The 24,116-nt window shown below is 38.2% G+C and overlaps 3 protein-coding genes across 5 annotated transcripts; 2 read left to right on the plus strand and 1 right to left on the minus strand.

Annotated features, from left to right (window-relative positions):
- Positions 1-1,285: 1,285 nt before the first annotated feature.
- On the minus strand, positions 1,286-4,480 carry LOC126784866 (probably inactive leucine-rich repeat receptor-like protein kinase At5g48380). 2 transcript variants are annotated; one of them, XM_050510394.1, is made up of 3 exons: positions 4,196-4,480; positions 2,908-3,842; positions 1,286-2,676 (listed from the first exon to the last, which is right to left on the minus strand). In XM_050510394.1, the coding sequence occupies exons 2-3, from the start codon at positions 3,757-3,759 to the stop codon at positions 1,663-1,665; spliced, it is 1,866 nt and encodes a 621-aa protein (XP_050366351.1). In that variant the 5' UTR covers positions 3,760-3,842; positions 4,196-4,480; the 3' UTR covers positions 1,286-1,662. The 2 variants fall into 2 exon arrangements, with proteins under 2 accessions (XP_050366351.1, XP_050366352.1); XM_050510395.1 differs by lacking the exon at positions 4,196-4,480 and adding an exon at positions 4,063-4,131.
- A 10,979-nt stretch (positions 4,481-15,459) lies between these two features.
- Positions 15,460-19,383, plus strand: LOC126784872 (FRIGIDA-like protein 3). 2 transcript variants are annotated; one of them, XM_050510405.1, is made up of 4 exons: positions 15,460-15,596; positions 16,623-17,681; positions 18,290-18,462; positions 18,770-19,383. In XM_050510405.1, exons 2-4 carry the CDS (start codon positions 16,634-16,636, stop codon positions 19,190-19,192), a joined length of 1,644 nt encoding a protein of 547 aa, XP_050366362.1. In that variant the 5' UTR covers positions 15,460-15,596; positions 16,623-16,633; the 3' UTR covers positions 19,193-19,383. The 2 variants fall into 2 exon arrangements, with proteins under 2 accessions (XP_050366362.1, XP_050366361.1); XM_050510404.1 differs by lacking the exon at positions 15,460-15,596 and adding an exon at positions 15,804-15,911.
- A 992-nt stretch (positions 19,384-20,375) lies between these two features.
- Positions 20,376-23,818, plus strand: LOC126782890 (TPR repeat-containing protein ZIP4). Its single transcript, XM_050508235.1, has 5 exons — positions 20,376-21,740; positions 21,824-22,013; positions 22,109-22,141; positions 22,226-22,840; positions 23,010-23,818. Exons 1-5 carry the CDS (start codon positions 20,410-20,412, stop codon positions 23,676-23,678), a joined length of 2,838 nt encoding a protein of 945 aa, XP_050364192.1. The 5' UTR covers positions 20,376-20,409; the 3' UTR covers positions 23,679-23,818.
- Positions 23,819-24,116: the final 298 nt, after the last annotated feature.

Consider the following 24,116-nt stretch of genomic DNA (forward strand, 5'->3'; position numbering starts at 1 on the left):
AAGGTTATATTTTGTGTAACTACCATTGATATAGTTCTATGACTCAATTAGTTGTCGTATTTGTAAATATTTTTGTCATATAATACGTACATATTCGCTGATACGTACTCTCATGTCTTCTCCGCCGATCATCGGCATGCAACTCTTCAGAGGTCCACCGCAGCCAAGAGGATTTGTTAGTCGAGTTATCAATTAACGTAATATAGAGAATGCTTCTAGAGATATCAGCAAGAATGGAACACACCCTAGCGAAAAAAGAATGGAGCATTTTGGAACTTTAAAATAATATTAATGCATAGCATTAACACACCCTAGCCTTACCCTGCAGAAAAAGACAGGATAAAATCAGAACGTACAAACTGGGTTTGTTTCAGCAGAATGTGGGCTACATATCTGATGAATGCATACTTCTATCTAAGCTAAGTACAAGCTTCGTCTGTGAAATACCAGTTAAGCACTAAGATCTAATTGATGAGAATTCAAGATGCAATTGTAAGATGTGCGTGCACCGGTTTTACAGAGGTTTTAACTATATACAAGCAACTGAACAGAACTTCACGTTTAGTTATGAAATGCTAACCCGCGAGCCATTGAAAGTTTGGACTCTCATGGCCATGCGGTTTGGTCAGGGATAACACTTGCACAATTCTAAACCTATTGATGAGCATGAATTACCGGATGGATTTTCTGGAAGTCGTGTAAAAAAAAACAGGAACACCAAATTTTCCAATGGAGCAGAAGAACGAAATCTTTATTTCACAAATTTTATCTGCTATGTATCACAATAGTTCCCATCATGTCTTGTGAGTATTTCGGTGATGCAGTATTATAGCTAGAAAGAGAATGCATGACATACACATAGTTGAAGATGAGCCAGGAAAAAGAATCAGTGGATAGGCATTAGGGTTTGATCAGTTTATGACATTTTGAAGTTAAGAAACAGCAAGAACACAAGGTTCGACCTGGAATCAGACAAAAAATTGAGAAGTCAAGCTGGGAAGCTTTAATCATATTACCATTGCCTTGGATTCAAATAAGAATGCATCCAAAGAATATAGAGACATAGGGAATACGCACAATTAATCTAGCATTTTCAAGGGTTCAAATGCGCACAATATAAATAGTCCATCTTATTACAAAAACAAATACTAAGGGAAAAGAATCTTGAATAGATAAGTCCAATGTTACTTATATCAGACAAAATCATACATTTACAGCTATAGTGGGTACACTCATTGATAGAATGTAGCCTTTGGAACAGAACGAATGCATAGATCAACACGAGTAGCAAAAATTTCTTGCATAGGAAGTAATGCATCAACTAAACCAATATCCAAAACTTACAAGTAATCACGTGCATATGTGATGACAAAAGGCAAATTTAAAGTCCAAACAAATACTATCAAACAAGTCCGATATAAGTGACTTAAAGTACACATCCAATGGTTATAATACTGATTTTACAGTTGTATGTCAAGAAAAAAAACAGGTTGAAACACTAACTAAAGCATAGTGCAGCTCTAGTGGTTAAAGAAAATTTCCCATCTATAAATTACTCCAGCATAATAATATATATGTAATGATATGTTTATTTTTAACAGACAAAACAGATAATTACAAAAGGGTAATGCCCACATACTAGAATACTCTTCCATACCTTTTTCAATTAATCTCCATCATTTCCCGAGCAACAATCAGTTCTCCTGCACAATCAGCAGTATTTGAAGGTGTCGACATCTCCTCTTCAATTGTGAAATTATATTTCTGTCCAATTGCTCGTAGAAGCTGGAACACTTCAAACATGGTCGGCCTCTCCTTGGCGGTAGGCACCACACAGTTGCAAGCAACTTTAAGGAACTGGAAAACCTCCTCATGGACACCCTTTCCAATCAAGGATTTGTCAATCGCATCTGCGAGTTGAGATCTGCTTGAGAGCTGCAAGATCCATTCCACCAAGTTTCCTTTGAAATCTTCTGGAGCTTTAGAGATATGGGTAGCTCTTTCACCAGTAACCAGCTCAAGAAGAACGGTTCCAAAGCTGTAAACATCGCCCTTCGGAGTGGCCACTAGAGTTCTTGTATACTCGGGAGCAACATAACCCAGATCTCCAAATTCCCCATTCACAAATGTACTCAGATGTGTATCAATTGGATTCATGAGCCTAGCGAGGCCAAAATCAGAAATCTTCGGCTCAAAATCTACATCCAGCAAGATGCATTTGGAGCTTATGTTTCGGTGGATAATTCGAGGATTACAGTTATGATGGAGCCACGCTAATCCTCTGGCTGCTCCTATCCCAATTTTTAGCCTGGTAGGCCAGTCCATAATCTTGGCACCATCAGCTTCCACGAGATGTAGCTGGTCATGCAGAGTCCCATGAGGCATGTGCTTATACACCAAAAGCCTTTCCTTTTTTGCAACACAAAAACCCAAAAGAGGAACCAAGTTACGGTGTTCTACACTACCCAGAGTAGACATCTCAGATTGAAACTCTTTCTCAGAGGATTGAGATTCCTGCAACCTCTTGACCATAAGCGAGGTACCATCATCAAGCACTGCCTTGTAAACAGTTCCAGTTCTCCCTGAGCCAATGATATGGTCTTTGCTGAAATTGTTGGTAGCCTTCATGAGATCACTCAGTCTCATCTTAGAAACCGACTTCTTGAACATGGAAACCTGAAGTAAACTAGCTTGTTATGATGCAATAAAGCTCATAATACTAATAATAAAACTGAATTTTTCTTAACTAAGCAATTTATGGAACCATCATACTTTCCTAAAATGTTAACATACTTTCAGACAGAGAGAATAGAGATAGACGTCAAAGTGAGAGAACAGAATTAACCAAACTACCATCATATGAAAATTATGAATTTTTTTACTACGAGATTTTCTGTATTAGCTTGCCTTGATTCCTTTAGTTCCCTTCAAAATCCTTGCCCACTTGTTCCCTTCAGGGTCCTCTTCCTTCTTCCTTGCAGACACTCTACGCATGAAGAAGAACAAACCTATAATCACAACAAATGCTGCAAAAGTTGCACCCCCAACACCTGCTGCTACTATAACTACACTGTTAGACTTCTTGGCAGCTGCCTGACAACTTTTTAAAGGTGATCCACAGAGTCCAGGATTGTTTGCATAGCTATCCGCTCCGATTGAAGCATCCTTAGCGCCGAAGTTGGGAACTGGCCCAGATAGTTGATTGCTGGCCACACTAAATGTTTTAATCCTACTGAGCTGACCGAGTTCTGGAGGAATCTGACCCGTCAACTTGTTGCTGTCAAGTTTAAGGACATTCAGGAAAGTACAATTGGAGAGATTCCTGGGAATTGTCCCTGAGAAGCTGTTGGAAGAGAGATCAAGCGACGTAATGTAAGCGGTCAAATGATCAATATCCTCAGGAATAGATCCACTGAGGTTGTTACTCGAGAGATCTAATCCTGTTAAGCTTGTACAATTCGCTACTCCACGAGGAAACTGGCCTTTGAGTCCCAAATCCCCAAGCTTGATATTTAAAACTTTGCTCTCGTGAGGGTGCCAACACTCCACTCCAAGAAAGTTACAGATGAAACCTTCGGTGCCGTTGTTAAAATTCCATGAAGAGCTTAACATGTCTAAAGGGTCCTCCAATGCTGCTCTAATACTTTTCAAGCAATGTATATCACTCTCAACACCGTGGCTGAACCTACAACTAAGCAATAACAATAGCACAAAAATGCCAAGATCTTGGCCGCTCGACATACGCCATAAGCAAGCCATCCCAATCACCTAAGTTACAACTTGGTGATAACAGAATTCAAGATACTGAACCTACCAACCAGAGCATCAGGAAACACTGAAACCTGAAACAAATTCAAAGGCACACATAAAGAACCCAATTAAAACACAAACATTCTGCTTTTAGTAAAACCAATTTAGGTAACAAATTAAGTAGCAACACAAGAAACAAAACCCAATTTATATTCATAAACAGAAGTAAAAAGCAACAACGTGATTGATCAACCTACAAATTCCCAAACTAAAGAGCAATACAGACATATGGCAAGTTCAGCAAAGCCATACTTGATCCAACTAAGTTGACCAAGTCTCAACATCCATAAAAGATTCTTGCTTGATCCAATTGAATCAACCCAAGTTAATAAACTCAATAATCCAGATAAAGTTCAAAACTTTGGGAAAAATATAAAGAACCCACCTGGGATAGTTCACTAGCAGCAAGCACAGAAGAATCAAGGAACCCGAAGAAGGGTTCTTGAATCAACAGCAAAGCTTCCCTCTTTTCCACAAAGACGAAGACTTCAAGGTCAACAACTAATCCGGTTCCCACACACGTACAGTCTTAAAACACCCACAAATTGAAGTACAGAATTGGGAAATATGTGTGAAAAGCTTGGTGGGTTTGATATGAAAGAGGAGAAAGGACAGGCCTGACGGGTCAAAGAAGGCCGGCCAATTTTGTCAAGCTTAGCGACGACTTGGGGACTAGCTGGTTTAGAGTGCTTGACTCGCTTTTTATTTTTCTGAAAGAAAATTCAATTATATATAATAGGGAACTGAAATGGTATGATGTAATTGATCAGTGATTAACTAAAACGCTAAAAGATGAACGTGTGTTTGTGTGTTCAGGAGTTTCCTTTCCTCTTCTTCAACTGCCGGTTGGAAAAGGATTGTATAAATTTGCACTAAGATTCACCATCATGGATTCATGATGCGGTAGTTTACGTATCTTATTCCGATGTATAATTCTAACAGAGTCAAGCTTGAGAGTTTTGTTTTCGGACCAAAGCAATGGCAGTTTTGTGACAATTGACTTATTGAGAGATGCTTGTTTCCTTGTTATGCATTAACTGCCGAGTGCCGACGGACCTCAAGGTCGGTTTGTACTAACTAGCCCACCGCACAGGCGTTCCACTCGCAATGAAATAAAGACAGTTATAATTGAACGTGTCCGTAAAACCATCTCTCTACTCTCCCAAGTCTATATTTCTTTTCTTCTAATTGTTATGTTTTCTTGTTATTTACATTATCAACCTTAGTAAATATATTTTTTCTCCATCTATTTTGTCTAAGATAATGGGTCTTTTGGAGAGTTCAAAAAATTAGTGAAGTTGTTGACACAAAAAAAAGACTTTCAATTATAATAGTAGAAATATGACAATATCAACTATTATTATATGTCAATAATTCTTGTTAAGACTACAGACATTCCAAATCTTGAATTGCTAGACAACAAATTTCCAATGTGAGTTATTTGTGTGTAGTATTTTTTCGGTGATACAAGTCCTCCCCGGGATATGAGAGTTTTGAGTACTACTTCATGGGAAATTCTATGGTGCAGCGCTGCATACCATACATACCTCTAATACATCATTCATACACCACACGGACCCCACGTGTATTTTAAGACACCATCTATCTACCGTCTGATTCGGTATGTATGGTATGCAGCGCTGCACCATAGACGATTCTCTACTTCACAAATGTTGATGTAGTTCTTCATCATATGTCTAGACTCAATCAAAATAGCATTCATATGAGTAAAAACTCAAAATGGTACCTGCATTATCTTGAAATGTATTGTTTGGTACCTAAGAATTTTTGTTACTCGAAATAGTACCTAAATTATTACATAGTTACCAAATATAATACATCTGTTAGTTTTTCCGTTAAATCAATTATGTGGCATGTATTTTGACTTTTTTGACCAAAATAGTAATGGATAAAAAATTATTTTAAAATATTTATACTAAAACTTGTGTTAGGTAGTCTTACAAGAGTTGATTTTCATCTTAAATTTACAAATTTCATTTAAATAAATAAATTCACAAATAATATATGTATGATTTATCAAGTCCATCAAATTTGCAATCAATTTGGTGATTTGTGAGAATTTTGGAGGAATTTTTTAAAAAACAATAGGGAGAGATGAAATAAAGAATTGTGTATAAATCATTTTGCCCTTCTAAATACATGTCACGATATCAATTTAACAGAAAAGTTAATAGAGGTACCAAATTTGGTAATAGTACAAGTTTATGTACTATTTCAGGTAATAAAATTCGTGGGTACTAAAAAGTGTCTTTGACAATAATTTAGGTACCATTTTATGTTATTACTCTTGATAATACTAATAAAAACTTATGCTAATTGATGCCAAGGTGATCAAAACAGTGTCACCCTTTCAATAAATATTGACCCAAAAACTAGACGTGTCAGCCACTCAGCCCGATCTCCTCAAATGACTTGAGCCAAAATCACTAGTGAAAACGGGATACCCCTGATGATGACTCAAGTTGTTTGAGTCGGATCAGAATTCTAACCTATAAAGAATGTCAACTAACCTAGGTTAATCAATTGCCAACTCAACACTAAGTGATGTCACTGTTACCTCAATGTGTTACAACACACCTCAATCTAAGAGAGTGTTTGGAAAGAGGGAGATGACATTTTGAAGGGATTTCAAATCCCACGTGGAAAAATCTCTTGTTTGGCAAAAAAAAACAAGGAGGAACTTTGAATACCCGGGTTTTTAATGAGGGATATTAAAAAGAATTTCTCAATAGAAACCGTCTTGCCCAGAGTTCCGCCTCAATAGGTAGAATTCTGAAATTCCATTTCGTCAAGAGCCCGTCTCGATTTATGGCTCTCTCTACTCTTGGCATCGTTTGTCTTCAGGTTTAATCTCCACCTTGAGCTTTCATTTCGCTCTGTATTCTAGAGTTAAATTGCTGAGTTGGGTATCTTTTCCATCTCTAATTTAATCGATTTCATATGTGCTTGGTTATAGTTCAGTTTTTCAATTTGATTTCATTGGTTGCTAGCTTGTGTTTCTTTTATTTGAATCATGATTTAAGTGATTTCTTCAACTGGGTTAGCTGCAGATGCCCCATTTTTGGTTTGGATTTGCGTTTCTTGGAGAACTATTTTCATTTTTGGAACAATAAGCCTAGTCTTATAGTCTAAGTTCAAGATTAGCACTGTATTTTTGATATTATTTACTTGCTCGAGATTTTGGTCATGAGTTTTCATTCATGTTGTCTTTAGAATCACACTTTACACCATTTTCCAAGTTAAAATGATTCAATGCATGTCGTGGGTTGGTTGTTTGAGTGGAATGTATATTTATGATATGAAACTCTAGAATATGTACTTAGCTTGCAAAGAGGAACTATTAGTAGATGAAATCAATGTTTTACTTTCATAGATACGACCAATTCATAGCCTATCTATTTTCCAGATGAATTTCTTACAGCTTGAAGAAGATGTCTTGCTTCTGTTATTCTGTTCATGCACATCAAGCAGACTGCTAAGTTGCACTACTTGTTCTTATCTAGCTCCAGTGCTAGAGCATTCCTAAAAAAAATGTTAAAGAACAGAGCATGTCATGAATACTAAAAATATTTCATCAAGAAAAATAACGAATAAAAAGATATAATATATCATCTGTAGTTATATGAAGTATAATATATGAAACTAACTTTTAATATTCTTCGCCAGTAGTGTAATTGCCTTACTGCATGTAAGCTCATGCCAAGTTCCCAAGTACCCTGCATTGATGGGAGACATAAAAGTCATGTAACCTTGCAGAAATTCAGGTCAATTAAATAAGAAGAAAGAAGAAGTTGTGATATACACCTTGCTCTCTCATGTTCATCAGTAATTTAAACCTTTTTCCCTTGAGCTCTCGCAGTCTTTGTCCACTTGCATTAAAGGCTATGCCTTCATCCATACGTTTTAGTTTGGACTGAAGCATTTTAATCTCTTCTTCAATCCTTCATGCCCTCTGCAAAACCAGTACTTGTAAATTTATTGTAAAATCTAGGTAGGTTGGTTATACTACTAGTATACAACCAAGGGAAATATATAGGATATGAACATACAACTTTCATGTTTTTTGCTCATGCTCGTGCTTTCTTAAACTAGCAATACCAACTCTAGTAACAGATATAAATTTGCTTAAGTTTTCTGTTTTCCTGTGCATATCGTATTTTGCAATTTACTATATTATCTAGTTAGAAAAATAAGACTAAAGTGAGTATTGTCTATTTAGAAGTAATTGAATCATTTAACTTGGTTTAGATTCATGTAGAACCCTTGATGTACTTAATGGATGTAGAGTTGATGCTTGTATACAATAATTGAATCACATTTTGTTAGATTGTATTGATGAGATTGTTATGAGATTTTCAGCTTTTTGTTGATGTTAGTGTAGATTTTATACCATACATTAATATTCTTGCATTAATGTTCAAGATTAGTACTGCATTATTGATATTCTTTACTTGCTCGATAATGTGTGTTTATGACCTTCATCTTTTTGAATAGGATTAATCAAGATGTTAGGTTTCCAAGACTACCCAGTGCACCCTTATTTTGATCTCCTTGTCTTTCTTGTCATATTGTAAACCAAGCAAGTGCAACCTGCTTCTGCTTATGCATTAGAACTATTTTAAGCAAACTCTTAATAGGCCAAATAGGCAAATATATATCACAGAAATTGAATGGCGAAGTATGGTTAGTTGCTCGTTTTATCATGTATATACATTAGAAGTTGAATGAATATTGACAATAGTTTTTCATCACATTGTACCTTACTGACTCCGGGTTCAATTTTTTTTGGAAATATGTTGTAGATGAATTCATTTTATGTTCATTTATTGTGTAGAGTCTCCATATGTTGTTCAATACATTTTATACATATTATCACATCTACTGAAAGCTATAGCTAGCTAGGGAGATCCTCAAGTATGCTAAATATAGCTAGCTAGAGTTTCACTTTCTTCAATATTTTTCTGTTCTTGTTTCACTCGCATAATTGTTATCAGTAACATTAGTATCAATAAGTTACAGTAACAGTACATTATGATCAACATCCTAGTATTAGTTAATTAATAGGTTCCTATATGAATGATAAATGTTGTTATTGATATAAGATTATGGTATAGATTCATTTCATTGTTAATGCATTTTCTTTCATTCTTTCTTTCACTATCCTTTGTGTACAGTCGTTAATGTATCAGTCATTCTTTATTTGATTGAAGTTTTATTCTTGTGGGTGCAGTTGTGCATGTCCTAGGATTTAAGATGGATCTTTGTTGTAAGCGTGCTAGAGACGAGTATGAGGAGGAGGGGGAAGAGAGAGAGAGACTGAGGATGAGGAGGATAGTCTAGACCAAATGAAATCCTTTTTTGTTAATGTAACTGGATTTATAGCAGCAGTAGTAGGTTGGTATCATTATAGGTTACTCATAATTAAATAGCCATTGCCTGACTGGAATGTACATAGATAATTCTATATGGATCGATTATGTGGATCTGAAGTTGAGTGTATGGAGAACTTGAGAGTTAGTAAGTATGGTTTTTCAAGACTTTGTCAAGTGTTGTATGACAAAGGTAGATTGCGAAGAACAAAGCACGTATCTATTGAAGAATTGGTGGTTATGTTTCTAAATATCCTTGGACATAATGTGAAGTATAGATCCATTCATGTGAACTTTTATCACTCCAAATAGACTATAAGTAGGCAACTAAATCGATTGTTGCATGCAGTTTTCCTATTCCTTCTTTATTTTCATCCAGTTAACACTACCCTCATTCTATCCATTTATTCCACTACCTCATCCCTATCTCCTGGTCCAGGAATACCACTTCCCGTTGGTCTTCCTTTTCCTCCGTGGTCGCCCTCCTTGATCCCAAGGCTCAAGAGAAAAATCCAATATCCTAGCAGTTGAACCATCATTCCCTCCCCGTATTGGTACAATTTCCTCTTATGTCATTGTAGAATCGTGGCTTGTTGTATCTTTTCCCACAGACGGCGCCAAATATTTCTGTATCGAAATCGTTGACAACTTTTTCTCTTCTGATCCTACAAGGCCTATATTAGAATCACTCAGTTCTGGAAATATATCCGATGTTACCGGACTATTCCATTCCGAAGCTTAAGTCAGTCGATCGGTAAAGGATAGGATGTTATAGTAAGTGGTGAGTCAGAATGACATTACCTTTTTCCAAAGGTGCAAGCGGTTTCTTTATAACCCTTGAAAGGACCATTCTTTGAGATGTCTTCGATGTGGGATCAATGACCAGCTGATGTGGCACTCTTGGCCTCTTTTATGCTGTCATAATACCACCTCTACTAACTGTTCTACTTAGACTTATGGGCTGGACCGGGAGTCGGTGTTAGTGGGTGGTGCGTGGGCCGATCGGTCGGGCCTATATGTTCCAGTAGCCGCAGTTACGCTACTGTCAACATATCCGATGATGGCTGGCTTTATTGAATATTGATCTATTGTTTCTTTTGCCTTTTGTTCTTAATACAGTATGTTGGTACATTGTTGCAAACATGCATGTACGATAATAGAATACATTAGTTGATTATAGTTTTCATTTTTTTAAATCTTTCGCAATTTGATTGTAGAACATTCAAGTGATTCAACTGCTATTGAGGAAAAAGTTGTGAGGATGTGGCTTTGGTAGTACATAGTTGCGCTCTTAGATGAACAACTATAGTTACTATACTACCAAGTGATCTCCTATAGTTAGTCTCCAATACAAGGTCTTATGCCTGGTCAAGCAATTATAACCTCTCACAAGTCACGACGAGCCTTATTCGAAGTAAAATTAAAGCAATGTCCAAAACTTTTATAAACCCATTCATAAGGCCTCATATTTCAAATGAGATTCATATCTCAATATAAAAATCGAGCTGATAGCATTGTTAAAGGATTACTAACTTTAACTCTCTTTTGCATCATATAAGACTATTTAAAAGAAAAATTTTAAATACACACCTCGTTTATCTTAATACATACATACTTCGTAATACACTACAAATCTAACATTTTATGTCAATTCTTCTCTAAATGCACACCCTAAAGTACCAAAATTACAATTTATCTATATATCATGAAATATTTTATTATTTAGTATAATTATAATTTAGCTAACATAAATCTTTTTCAAATGTTTAACTTTTTTGTTAGAAACGTTTGATCATATAGGAACTTATTATTCAGTAGTGAAGTCTTGTAATCCAACGTCTCTATTCAACTATGTCATCTGTATCAAAAAAATTAAAAAAATTCTACTATGCCATCAATCAGTTTGAAAATAGAACACATACCTCAATGGAAGGATTTATATAAGGTCCTTCATATAATTATCTTAATAGCTAAGACTCAGTTTATGACTTATGGAGCAGGGATAGTATAGAACGAACTCAATAAAGACGTCTGAAGTATAGAAATAAAGACGTCTAAGGGCGCGTTCGGTACAATATTGTAATCACGTTTTCTATATGTTGATACCCAAATTTCCACGTTTCTTTGCGCTTGTGAATCATGGAGCTTAGAGTAATACATTGGGCTTTGTTGGGCCCAAGACGGCCCAAAAGAAGGAGACTCATCCGATTCATAACCGTAATTTGACGCGGCAACCACGCTTTTTACATGCAATCCACATGCAATTCACGTAGGCCCAAACTACGTTTGGGGCTTACACGAGGGTTGTGGTATGGAAGGTAACAGAAGTTTTGAGGCCCATTGTCGAAATATAGTACATAAGCAAATTTTGGGCTTGGGAACCAAAATTCATACATTATGTAGCTTTAATTTCGATATTGGGCTAGTAGAGAAATGGATCTTCAACCTAATGAAGCCCAAGCCCATTTCTGACCCAAAAACCCATCATATGGCCCATGACCCATGACCCATATACAGTTAGCTACTTTTTCCCCATTGTGGAAAACACGTTCAATTCTTTTACAGCTGGGACTGGTGTTTGACTAATTCCGGCAGCACTAGAGAATCCTGAAGAAGAAATCACGCGCAAATCCCTCTAAAATCTCTCCAATTTCCAACCCTCTCATCTCTTAGAGCGTGATTTAAGGAACCTAGAAAATCAAGGTCTGAGCAACATCGGCCTACCGCTATGTCACCGCCGCCCCTATACCAGTCTCTCCCTCCGACAAGATGAAGAAGAATCCCAGAAACCAACGGTCCTTGAGGCTTTCGTTCCTTTCCCAGTTCCACTATAAAGAGGGCGGTAGTTGTTGTTGTAGACCATATCATCCAAACCCAGAAAAACCCAGTAGCTTCAAGAAAAAGAGCATGCCTCGTCTCTCATACCCAAACCATCACCCACCTTGCCTTAATCCTCACCAAATCATGCAATCTCATCTCTATTGACTCACAAGCACCCAACTCCCTTACCACGCCTCCTGTAAGTTTCATCCTTGTGAGTTCGATTTGCTGTTGTTACAGTCAAACTCGTCACGACAGGGTCAACTTGTTGTTGTTATAGTCAAGTTCATCACGATAAGGTCAATCTTGAATCGTTCCTCGATTGGCTTTGGGCCTAGTCGCACCAAGTTCAAAACACCAACTTACAATGTATTATGAAAACATAATTCAACATAATAATTAAGTGTTTGGTGCGTTAAAACCCAAAAACAAGGAAAACCATTTTCATGATACAACTCATAAGGTCCGTATTAATTTTAGAAACGTCTTTGGCTCATTTTCATTGTTTTTGACTTTTCGGAGAACATTGTACTCTAATTAAAATGGAAATTTTTAATTTTACAGTCGTGCTCGATCACCATCGATCCCTACCTAGTTCTCAGATTTTCTTTTTCGACCTACAATCCTCTGTTCTCTGCAGGTTGATTATCATAGCCAATCTCCTTTATTTTTGCATATATCTACTAGAACTACAATTATGCATACATATGCTTGGAATGTGGTACCACCTGCAAGTTTCTCCATGAGTTGTTGCTTTTCTCTTCGATCTTATATGGGTTGCAGATCGAATTGATAAATATTGGAGTGAAATTTGAACAAAGAATCCTCGAGTTAAGTATGTGTAATGAAGGACAGCAAAAACTTTCACCAATCTATACTCCTGGTTTGAGATATGGTCTAATTATAAACATTAAAATGATAGATTTTATATAAATGTGTATGTGCTTAATTTAGAGTATCAGAGAGCGTGGAATAGAGGTTGCCTGACATGTGTTTGTATGGAATGAGAGTAAGACAAGTCTTTCTATTCTCTATTAGGTTTGCTTGAGAAGATGAATGATAGTCATGTACATGGAGTTGAAGACGTACTTCAGAGTTAAAAGTGAACATAATATCCATGGACGGTTGGGTTAGGTATCTTTGATTGCTTTACATCAGACAATTGATCAAGTAAGAGAAAGTTACGAAGCTATTCAAATCGGTCAATGTAAAATAGTTTTTGTTTTTAGAAAATATACCGAACACATTCTTTAATTGAAAAAATACAAACTTTAATTCAACGTTTTCATTTTAATAAAGTAATTTTGAAAAACTATTTCGTAAAATGTTACCGAACAAGCCCTAAATTCAGTTTTTCTTTTTTGTTTCCTCTTTTTTCTTTTCCAATAATAATGTCTATTATAGTCATTTAACATACTTACATCAGATTATATGAAAATTAAAATAAAGTAATGTGTATTAAGAGATATAATGTGTGTATTTAAAAATCTCTCTAGTTAAAAAAAAACTTGTTTAAACATGTAAAATTTGTAATCTTTTTGACTTTTATCAATTGATTGACGCTCTTCTTGAAAGAAAAAAATGGAATTAAAGGAAATAATAAGAGTGGCGATGTCTTTGATAATACTAATAGTATACATTGTTTAGTGCTGACTTCAAATCCATTTACATAATTGATGACTAGTTTTGAATCACATATAGCTTATGTTTACAAAACGCACTAAGTTGTCTTTAAATGCTCTTTCTTCTGTTATTGGTGAGTTGATACTTCTCGAGTTTTTAGGCACTGATATACATCCGTATTAAATATTTATAAAAGTGAAAATTTTAAGAACAATACATGTGATATAGACCACTGAGAGTTACGGTGAATTTACTTTCATATATATCACAATGGTATGTGACATTAGAAGTTCTATATAATTAAGGTACACACCGTTGAAATCACCGTTAATGCTATGTAATTACATGTTTTTGAAGGGCTATTTAGTACTCTCCTCTCCTCCTCTCTTCGTCCTCACCTCTGTGGCTCTGTCCTGAACTTAACTTTCAACCCAAACTCAACGAGTTCATCTCTCTCTTATATTAGTCATAAGCAATTTCTTCTCTTTTCTCTATTACTCTCTTTCACCTAGGGGTGGGCATAAAAAACGGAAATCCCGATCCCGTCCTGAAATTTATAGGGACGGGACGGAGGTTTAAAAATGTTCATCTCGTCCCGATCCCGTCCCGTTTCATAATGGTGAGATGTGACGTGTGACAAATAATTTCTATCCCGCTTCATCCCGTCCCACTTTTAATGAAAACTTAAAAATTCTTATATATTTGTATTAAAATGAAACCAATTTATATTCTTAATAACTCCAAAATTATATCAACTCAAATAATAATGGTAAATTATAATATTTTGAACATAATATGCATTTTTTTTTTAAATTTCATTACTAAATGTTACTTTGTTATGAAAAAGTAAAAATATAGGTTTTTATTTAACTTTATAGGAAAGTGAGATTTGTCCCGTCCCGTCCCAACCGGGATTAATCCCGAGTGAGATGCATTCTAAAAAATCCTCGTCCCGTCCCGATTTAAAATGAGATGTAACAAAAAAAAGCATTATAATCACACAAACTATCTTTTCAAATTAATTTTTTTTAATTTTATTGATATATATATATATATACACGCCTCAATAAGGAGTAAAAGTAACATCTTATGACATTCTAGTCTCTAATGAACTATTTTGTTATTTAGCTCAAACCGAAGTTTATAAAAAAAAATTATACAGTTGTTCATGATACATTAAGACTATTGATGTTAATGAAAAAAAAGTAATTAATTAAATAATTTTATTCATTTTTATATACAAAATCGGAATTATCGAGTAATAAATAGAAATAATAATTATTTATATTTGTATATTAAAATTGGTAAGTTAATAATTATTTCTAAAATAAAAACAAACACTCTTATAGATTTTTTTTTTTGTAATTTCATATGACTTGACAAAATCAAAACTAACAAAAAAAATCAAATTTTAGAGATACAAATAAAAGCTCACACCTGAAAATACTCATAAACACTCATTTTCCCCGTAGAAAACTGATTCTCTACATTTCATCGAAGTAATGCTTTATTTATTTTTTCTTTACAGCAGAAAACACAAAAATTCCTCCACGATTACTTTACTCTGAACAGAATTCGGATAATGTCCTGTCCAGCGCATAGAGTCAGCTCGGCAGGGGGGATATCCTCCACGCCCACTCCACTTTTCACTACAACCCCTCCCCCGGCCCAAGCCCACTGCATCTCTCCCCACCTCTCCAGCTTCCCTGTGCGCCCAAATAACCAAAAAACGAGAGTGCCCCATACAAAAGGCGAAAACAAAGAGGGGGCTTACGACATAAAACACACTCGCTTCCTTGTCTCCACTTTCCTCTTTCCTCTTCGCTCTCTCTCTCTCTCTCTCTCTCTCTCTCTCACTCTCTCTGTAGGTAGGGATTTGCTTATCACCAGCAGCCACACATCCAATGGATTGATCGGCTCCCCTCGCCGGAGCTTCCACCGCACTTTTTTTCGGTAATTTTACTTCCTTTTGCTTCTAATTACAATTAAACTTTAATCCATCGCGTCTATTTCCAGATCGGCGCGGTTTGGCTTCGCGGAAATACCGCGCTTCGTTCCCGCGAAATTTTCGGGGAGTGAAGAAATGTTTTTGCTGGAAGGAGTGTAGGGGTGTTGCTGTGGTTTCAATTTGTGAATTTAAACTGTTTTTTAATTTGTCAGGTTAGGGTTTTTTTTTTTTGACGGTTGTTGAATCTGACATTTGGGGATCTGTTAGTTGGAGAATTGGGTCATTCTCACTGTATTAATTGAAGCTTGCTGCAAGTACCGGTGAGCTATATATATTTTTTGTTTTATGCGAATTTCTTGTTTTTTTGTCGTCTTTCTTTCCGGATTTGGCTGCAGTTTCTTTGGAAAATGGTTTGTCTTTTACTGTCAATTTCATATATTTGGGCTACGGCTCCTCGAGATTGCCATTTTTGCTCTCAAACTTTATATATGTCTCTAAAATTGATGATAATATAGTGGATATAATAATTGTGGGATAGTAATGTCATCCATCTGAGCTTCCAGTATGGACATTTGATTTACATATTAAACTGTTTGTTTTCGCAAGTCGGAGGCCTACATAGATACACAGTTGTAGTAGTTTAACGCTATAAGTAGATACCCCCAATTTGTAAACTTTCTATATCTTACAAGACTATAAGACGATGACCATTAACCATTTCACTTTCTAAAATAGCTTCCCTTTTCCTCGTATTAAGGGTTATGTTATCTCGGATCTGGTCCAACTACGCCTTCAAACCTCCACTCTTGAATACTGTGTAAAGGACTTGTTGTTGTTGTTATAAAGAGCCTAACCTTGGATACTAAATGTTTTCATCAACGCATATCATAGACTTATATTATTCTTCTAAATCAATATATGTGTACTGAGATTATGAGAGGGAATGTCGTTTGGGAGTGTAGCATGTTACTACTACTTAGCTGTCCAAGTAGTTTATAAATGTGCCTGAAACAACTTGTTATTGTTATCAGATATTTTGACCATGGAGGATACACACTCAGTTTCCACGCTCATAGATTCTACAACCTCCAAGATTCACCAGCTTCAGAAGGCATTTGCTGAACTCGAAGGTCACCGAGCGGTAACCCTGAACTTGAAGTGGAAAGAACTTGAAGAGCACTTCCATGGGCTCGAGAAGTCATTAAAGAGGCGTTTTCATGAGCTGGAAGGACAAGAAAAGGAGTTTGAAACTAGGACAGTGCAAGCCCAAAGAATGCTAGAAAAACGGCAGGCAGCTGTTGTTGCTAAGGAAGAAGCTCAACTGGAAACTCTTCAAGAGAAGAGAGATGCTGCTGTATATGCCATCACTAATGCTCGAGAGAAGCAAAGGAAGGTATCGTCTGAGGAGTCCTCTTGTGTCACTGATGATGGTCAAGGTGGGTCACCAACTGTTGAAGAGAAACCACCAGATGTGATGGTTTCTGATAGTAATTCAGACGAAGTTACAAGTCCTGTAAATGGGAGCATAGAGGTGATGTCCTATCCCCAGTTAGTGAACTTCTGTGAACAGATGGACTCAGAAGGGCTCCACAAATTTATATCAGATAACCGAAAGAACCTTGCTGCAATTAGGGAAGAAATTCCACTTGCATTTAGAGCTGCAGCCAACCCTGCCCTCTTTGTTTTGGAATCTTTGGAAGACTTTTACCGCCTGGAGGATCCTGCTATGGACGTGAAGAAAGATTCCAACCTGTTGGGTATCCGTCGAACCTGCATAATGTTGATGGAGTGCCTGAGCATATTGCTGGCAAACCCAGAGTTAGTCTCTGCTTCTGATATTATCACAGAGGAGGTTAAGGATATAGCAGAGGCAATTGCTGAAGAATGGAAACCAAAGTTAGATGCTCTTGACATGGATGCTAGCAACGGGAACTCACTGGAGGCTCATGCCTTTTTGCAGCTTCTTGCTAGTTTTGGTATTGCTTCGGGTTTTGATGAGGAAGAATTGTACAGGCTAATACCAATGGTTTCACGTCGTCGCCAAACAGCTGACCTTTGCCGTTCACTTGGACTGACTGAAAGAATGCCAGGTCCGTAATTTTTCTTTTTTTAGACATCCTTTTTAGATGACAATTTTCAGTCTATTTTGTTTTTGATATAAAGTATAAATTAACTGACCTTGATCTGACCAAGCTGTTTGTTTCAACCTAAACAGCAAAACTGCTTTATCATGTATTAAACTTGTGGTTTATTGCATGCTCTATTAACAAATCTGAAGTTGCTTATTCATTGATCCTTATCTGTTTAAACCTCAATGTCTTCCTCCTGAAAAAGGCTATGTATGAATATATTGAGAATGCATTGATCATTCTGTTAGAGGCAGCTTGGATGATCATGATCTTGTTAGAGGAGAAAGACATTGAGATTATCCCTCTACATTCATTCTTGATGAGTTACTGAAGCAATTATTTTATATATGGGTTCTTGAATTTCATTCATTGCATACAAGTTTAGCACTGTCCTTGCATTGACTGGGTAGGTAGTGTGATATTCATACGATTTATATGAATTCAGGCTTGGCCGCTTGGATACATGGGGAAATAAAAGTTGGAAAACATTTTTTTTCTTGCATGATTTTATAACTTCCTCTAGTTGCTTGTGTTCATATATGTTTTTTCTTTTAAATGGTATATTACAGGTGTTATTGAAGTATTGGTGAACAGTGGAAGACAGATTGATGCAGTCAACTTGGCTTTTGCATTTGAACTGACAGAGCAGTTCTCTCCTGTGCCTTTGCTGAAGTCCTACTTGAAGGATGCAAGAAAAGTTTCTTCACCAGTTAAACCCGGAAATGCATCTCCTACAGCACAGGTGTGTTACGTACTATACTCAAAGTATTAATTTCTATTTTGCATTTAGTAGTTGTAATTTGGAGGAAGGTATGTAAATAGAGTCCCATTGCAATGTCTAAAAATCATAAAGGGATTTGTTCCCGCTTCCATTTCATCCATATTTTGTGTGGTAGTTTTTCATCATTGTTGTTAGTTATTACATCAGGGTCATTTGAAGTTGAACTTCTCTGCCATTAGCTGGTGTGGCATTGATGCCTGATGGCTTTGCCAGAGAAGCATTGTATTCATAAAGGCAATGTGTATTTAATGACACGTCATTGTTTCAGAATGAGGTGAATGATAGAGAGCTGACTGCTCTGAAGGCAGTGGTCAAGTCGATTGAGGAGCATAAGCTTGAGGATCAGTATCCGGTGGATCCACTCCAAAAGCGGATTCTTCAGCTGGAAAAGGCTAAGGCAGACAAGAAGAGGGTGACTGAAGCTGCAAAGCCTCAACCCAAGAGACCGCGTGCTAATGGTGTCGGATATGCCCCCCGGGTCACTAATGTTGTTGCAGAGAAGACTTTCTTTCCGAGAGTTGCTGATAATAGGTACCCACAGTACGTATATGACCGACAGTTTGTTTACCCTGGCCCTGCTGACAACCACTGTCCATCTCTTATGGGGTCTGCTACTTACAACATGCCTCCTCCTGCTCATGGCAACTACTTTGCAACTGGCTACCAGTATCAACCTGCATATCTTCACTAATTCGATGGCTGAAAAAAGTGACTGATCCTCTCAGGTTTAACGGTTAGTCTTTAACCCTTTGAGTTCCAATGATGTATGAATGATATTAGTATCTTATGAGACCAAAAAAAAACAAAAAAGTCTGTTAATTTGTTAGTTGGATGTTCAAGAAGATACTTTGATATGCTAATATATGTACTTTGTTTTCCTTTTGTATATCGTTTTGCTTGATCTCCATTGTATTCAAGTTTGAGTTTTTTACTGCAACAGTTGGGAATAGCAAATTTTTTACCTTAACCGCTTCTTCAGAATTTTTCAAGTACAAAATACTGGTCACTCCGTACACTTTTACAAACTCGACAGTTTATTCTTTTTAGTTTCAATTTTAATTGATCACTTCTTATATTTTTCAAATTTGAGCAATCTGGTCATTTCGTCATCTTTCCATCCAATTGGATGTTAAGTTCCATCTAATTTCTGTTTGCCAAGCCAACAACTTAACACTTAAATTAGATGTAAAGACGACAGAAAGACCAGATTACTCGAATTTGAAAAGTATAAGGAGTGATATATTGAAATTGAAACTTAAAAAAGTAAACTGTCGAGTTTGTGATAGTGCATGGAGTGATCAGTATTTTATTTATCTTCCTAAACCTCTATCGTGGCAAAAACTTTCTTACGAAGACGTGATTTCACATTTTTGAACAAAGGTTGATGACTTTTAAGTTTTTTTACTAGTTTTAATAGACCCTCCTTGAGGTTCATGACACAAAAGGGTGCATTTGAGACTTGAGAGTGTACTCTGCCTCTAATTTACCACTCAAAGCTAGTCTTAATTCAAAACTCATATGTATTCGATGTAGAGTTTCAATTCAAGACTCATATATGTATTCGAGTTTCAATACTTTAGAGCACTACGAAACACTTCAACAATTTCAACAGTGCTCTATGAAACACAACTCTTCTACAATTCCAAGGGCGAGAGCTTCAGCTGGTATTCTGGAGTATCATCACTCGAACAGTTCCATTGGAGCTCCACCAGCAAAGGAGCTCAATTGCGGCAAACGACGACGTTTCGAATGCAAATATTCGAGTGCCACGTATCATATATCTCGTACGACCCATTTCTCAGAGTCGTATGACTTCTCCTCTTCGTCACTCTCAAAATAAAAGGGCCCTCTTCTCTTTCCCTCCCTCATTTTACCCCAAAACCCAATTCAAATTCCCGCGAAATAAAGATGAGAATCGCCGAGATATCAACGCCGGAGCTCCGGCAAAGCCACAACAACTCCCGCTCCCCCTCCCAACCACATCACCATCTGATCTCCCAGATTGAGTCCTCAATCAAGCAAACCGAGAGCCTCTCCCCCGAAAACCTCATACCGGACTCAATCTCCGGCGATCTCCGGCGAGGCTTGACTCAATTAAGCCACCACGCTCCGTTCCCGAACTCTCTCAAGCTCGCGATCTGGAAACTCAGCTACCGCCTCTGGAACGCCTGCGTCGATCTCTCCAACACCGCCTCCCTCCGCTCCCTCCCTTCCTCCAAAGCCGAAGAGCGCGCCAAGCTCCGCCACATCGCCGCCGACCTCCTCTTCCTCGCCGCTGACGTCACCGGCGTCCCTTCGCCGGAAATCAAGTCCGCCTCGTTCTACCACAAGACCGGCGTCAAATGGCACGAGCTCCGGAAATTCGACCTCGCCTCCTCCTGCTTCGAGAGAGCCACCGATCTCGTCTCGAAGATGGAAATCGGTTCTATCTCCGACGCTGGCGAGAAGAAGCTGCTTCTGGATTTGAGTATCGCGAGGTCGAGAACCGCTTGGGAAGTATCGGACCGGAATCTGGCGGTGGCGCTGCTGAACCGGGCCAAGGGACTGCTGTTCGGGTCGCCGGAGCACTTCAAAACCCTAGCCAATCAGTACTCTCTGTTCGGGAAGAGCGCTCTGGCGAACAGCGAGAGCAGCTCTCTGGGCGAAGCGTTGAAGCTGATGAACGAGGCGCTGGAGCTCTACGAGAAGGGGCTTCGCGTGGCGAGGACGCGCGAGGAGACGGCGGATCTCAAGGCGTCGAGGTCGAAGACGCTGCGGTTCATCTCGGCCGTTCATTTGCAGATGAACGAGTTCGAGAGCGTGATCAAGTGCGTGAGGGTATTGCGTGAGGGCGACGCCGGCGATCAGCACCCCAGCCTTCCGGTGATGGCAATGAAGGCGTGGCTGGGGCTGGGGAAGTACGGCGAGGCGGAGAAGGAGCTCAGGGGCATGGTGGTAAATAATGGCATTCCTGAAGGGGCTTGGGTTTCGGCGGTGGAGGCCTACTTTGAGTCAGCCGGGACGGCCGGAGCGGAGACGGCGAAGGGAGTGTTCTTGGGGCTGCTTGGGAGGTGCCACGTCAGCGCCAGCGCGGCGGTGAGGGTGTCTCATAGGGTGCTTGGGGAGAGTTGCAGTGAGGGATCAAAAGTGCGGGCTAAGGTGGTGTCGGAGCTTGTATCTGATAACAGAGTGGTGGCTCTCTTCTCCGGTGAGGCCGTGGCGAAGCAGAGGACTGCAATGCACTCTGTGCTTTGGAATTGGTAAGGTTCTGGTTACTATTGCTTATTGGACTTTGGGGATTTTAGGATGTCAATTCAGTCGTTTTGTTGTCTGAAATTTACAGTGCTGCTGATCATTTTCGGATGAAAGATTATGTAACAAGTGCAGACCTGTTTGAGAAAGCAATGCTGTACATCCCATTCGACATAGAGAATCGAATTTTGCGAGCTAAAGGCTTCAGAGTTTTGTGTCTCTGCCACCTAGGTCTTTCCCACCTTGATCAAGCTCAAGAGTACATAAATGAGGCAGAAAAGGTTTGCCTAATATAGCTTCAGGCTGAAGTTTTTGTTGAAATGGAAATTTTCTTTAGTTTTTGTACTTGCTTATAACACTTTCTTTGCTTTTGCAGCTTGAACCTAACATAGCTTCAGCTTTTCTAAAGGTACGTACCCTTCGTCAATTACTTCTGTGGCATCTGACTATTTGTTCTGTGTTACTTGACAAATTCTCGTGTGTTTTTATGCAGTACAAGATCTATCTGCAGAAGAAAGACCAGGATGGGGCTATTAGTCAGATTCAGGCAATGACAACCTGCCTTGATTTTACACCAGACTTTCTCTCCCTCGCAGCTCATGAAGCTGTTGCCTGCCGTGCTCTTTCTATTGCTGTTGCTGCTCTATCAAGTCTGCTGAACTTTTATGCACCAGGAAAATCCTTGCCAACGAGTGAAGTCGTAGTTCTGCGCACCTTGGTCACAATCCTTACTCAAGAACCTGGGAATGAGCTTGAAGCCCTTAGGTTTGTTAAGCGTGTACATAACCGGGCGTCTGAGCTTGGGCCTAATTGCTTTTTTGGGACTGGGGAGGTTGGAAGAAGGGAAAGGAATTGGTTTGCTGTGACTTCATGGAACCTTGGGACGAAAGCTGGCACTGAGAAAAATTATGACTTATGTGCTGAATTCTATAGACTGGCATCAGAGTTTTATACTCTTCTGGTTGATGGGAACATAGGAGCAAACATGGTCTGCAAAGCACTGATATTGACTGTATCTGCGATTATAGCTTCAGAGAATCAGAAGAAGATTACATTGCCTGAAAGTGAAGTGAAACAAGCTGTACAGCTTCTAGATAAAGCAGGGAAGGTATGCATTCTCTTATTTATATTCCTTATTCATCATTTTGTAGCTGTAACTTAAATTCTATGCTACGGCTAAACTTTAATTCTATATTGATATATGCTTCGTATTAGTTCATGTCGAGAATCTGCTACCTCTTTCTAATGGCATGGTTGTATTGAATCTACTGATGCAGATATTGAAGTCAACAACCTTTACAGGAAATCAAGTTAGTGGTGATCCAGTTACCACCATTGAACCTGACATATACTTCATCTACACCTTTTGCGCCTATGACATACATGGAAGGCTCAATGCTTCAGCATTACAGCTACAACTTGTGAAGACTTTTGCTAGTTCAAAGGCCAGCAATCCCAAGTTCCTCCTTCAGATTGGCCTCACTGCTTCACAAGGTCCACAGTTCAATCACGAAGTAGCAACCTATGCTCTAAATGAATGCCTCTCGGCTTTTCTCTCTTCCTCCTCGCCGGACTACCAAAATGTGGCTCTGATTGTCCGGAAGCTCATTGCTGTGACCAGCATTCACAAAGGCGATACAGATGACGATGCTGTGTATAACATGTACAGGCAAGCTTACAGAATAATGGTGGGACTGAAGGACAGCGAGTATCCGATTGAAGAGGGAAAATGGCTAGCAATGACGGCATGGAATAGGGCGTCAGTGCCTGTGAGGCTTGGCCAGATTGATGCAGCAAGGAAGTGGATGGATGTCGGTATGCAGCTAGCAAAGCATGTTAACGGAATGGAGACTTACAGGGCATGCATGGAGGATTTTATCAACGGCTTTGAGAAGAAATTTGGTGCCCCAAATGATGGCGGAAACAAACCTAAGCTAGCAATATAATGCACGTTTATCTAGTTAGGAAGGTAATGGAATTCTTGTATAGAGAAATACATATAGGAGATGCTCAGGTATGGAAACTCATGTCAAGTATTATCTAGTTAACTCTAATGGTAACTAAACATGATGAATTATACTGCCAATTTCTGGAACGATAGTGTAAATCTGTGTAGACCAACTAGAGATTAAGAGGAAACTTTACCAGCCTAACCAAATTTGACCATTATGCTATTTTAGCGAGCGTGAAAAGCTAAAGAAAGTTAATCAGACATGTGGATTCTATCGTTTGCCAATCTTACTTTTCACTAAGAAAATCTATTTTCTAACCCTAACACATACTTTCTAACATTTAGTCTGTAATGCTAGTCATCAGTTGATACGTCCATAGTGCTAAACAAAACTTATACAAATCTTACCACCTTAACACCGTTAAAAACGTGA

The sequence above is a fragment of the Argentina anserina genome, chromosome 2, assembly GCF_933775445.1.
Source record: "Argentina anserina chromosome 2, drPotAnse1.1, whole genome shotgun sequence".
Taxonomy (NCBI): Eukaryota; Viridiplantae; Streptophyta; class Magnoliopsida; order Rosales; family Rosaceae; genus Argentina; species Argentina anserina.

Excerpts from the sequence above, each read along its gene's own strand:
- LOC126784872 (XM_050510405.1), top strand. The coding sequence starts at position 16,634 with ATGGAGGATACACACTCAGTTTCCACGCTCATAGATTCTACAACCTCC. Across the intron at positions 17,682-18,289 it reads ACTGACTGAAAGAATGCCAG|GTGTTATTGAAGTATTGGTG; the intron begins GTCCGTAATTTT and ends GGTATATTACAG. Across the intron at positions 18,463-18,769 it reads ATGCATCTCCTACAGCACAG|AATGAGGTGAATGATAGAGA; the intron begins GTGTGTTACGTA and ends TCATTGTTTCAG.
- LOC126784866 (XM_050510394.1), bottom strand. The coding sequence starts at position 3,759 with ATGGCTTGCTTATGGCGTATGTCGAGCGGCCAAGATCTTGGCATTTTT. Across the intron at positions 2,677-2,907 it reads AGGGAACTAAAGGAATCAAG|GTTTCCATGTTCAAGAAGTC; the intron begins GCAAGCTAATAC and ends AGTTTACTTCAG.
- LOC126782890 (XM_050508235.1), top strand. The coding sequence starts at position 20,410 with ATGAGAATCGCCGAGATATCAACGCCGGAGCTCCGGCAAAGCCACAAC. Across the intron at positions 21,741-21,823 it reads CACTCTGTGCTTTGGAATTG|TGCTGCTGATCATTTTCGGA; the intron begins GTAAGGTTCTGG and ends TGAAATTTACAG. Across the intron at positions 22,841-23,009 it reads TTCTAGATAAAGCAGGGAAG|ATATTGAAGTCAACAACCTT; the intron begins GTATGCATTCTC and ends CTACTGATGCAG.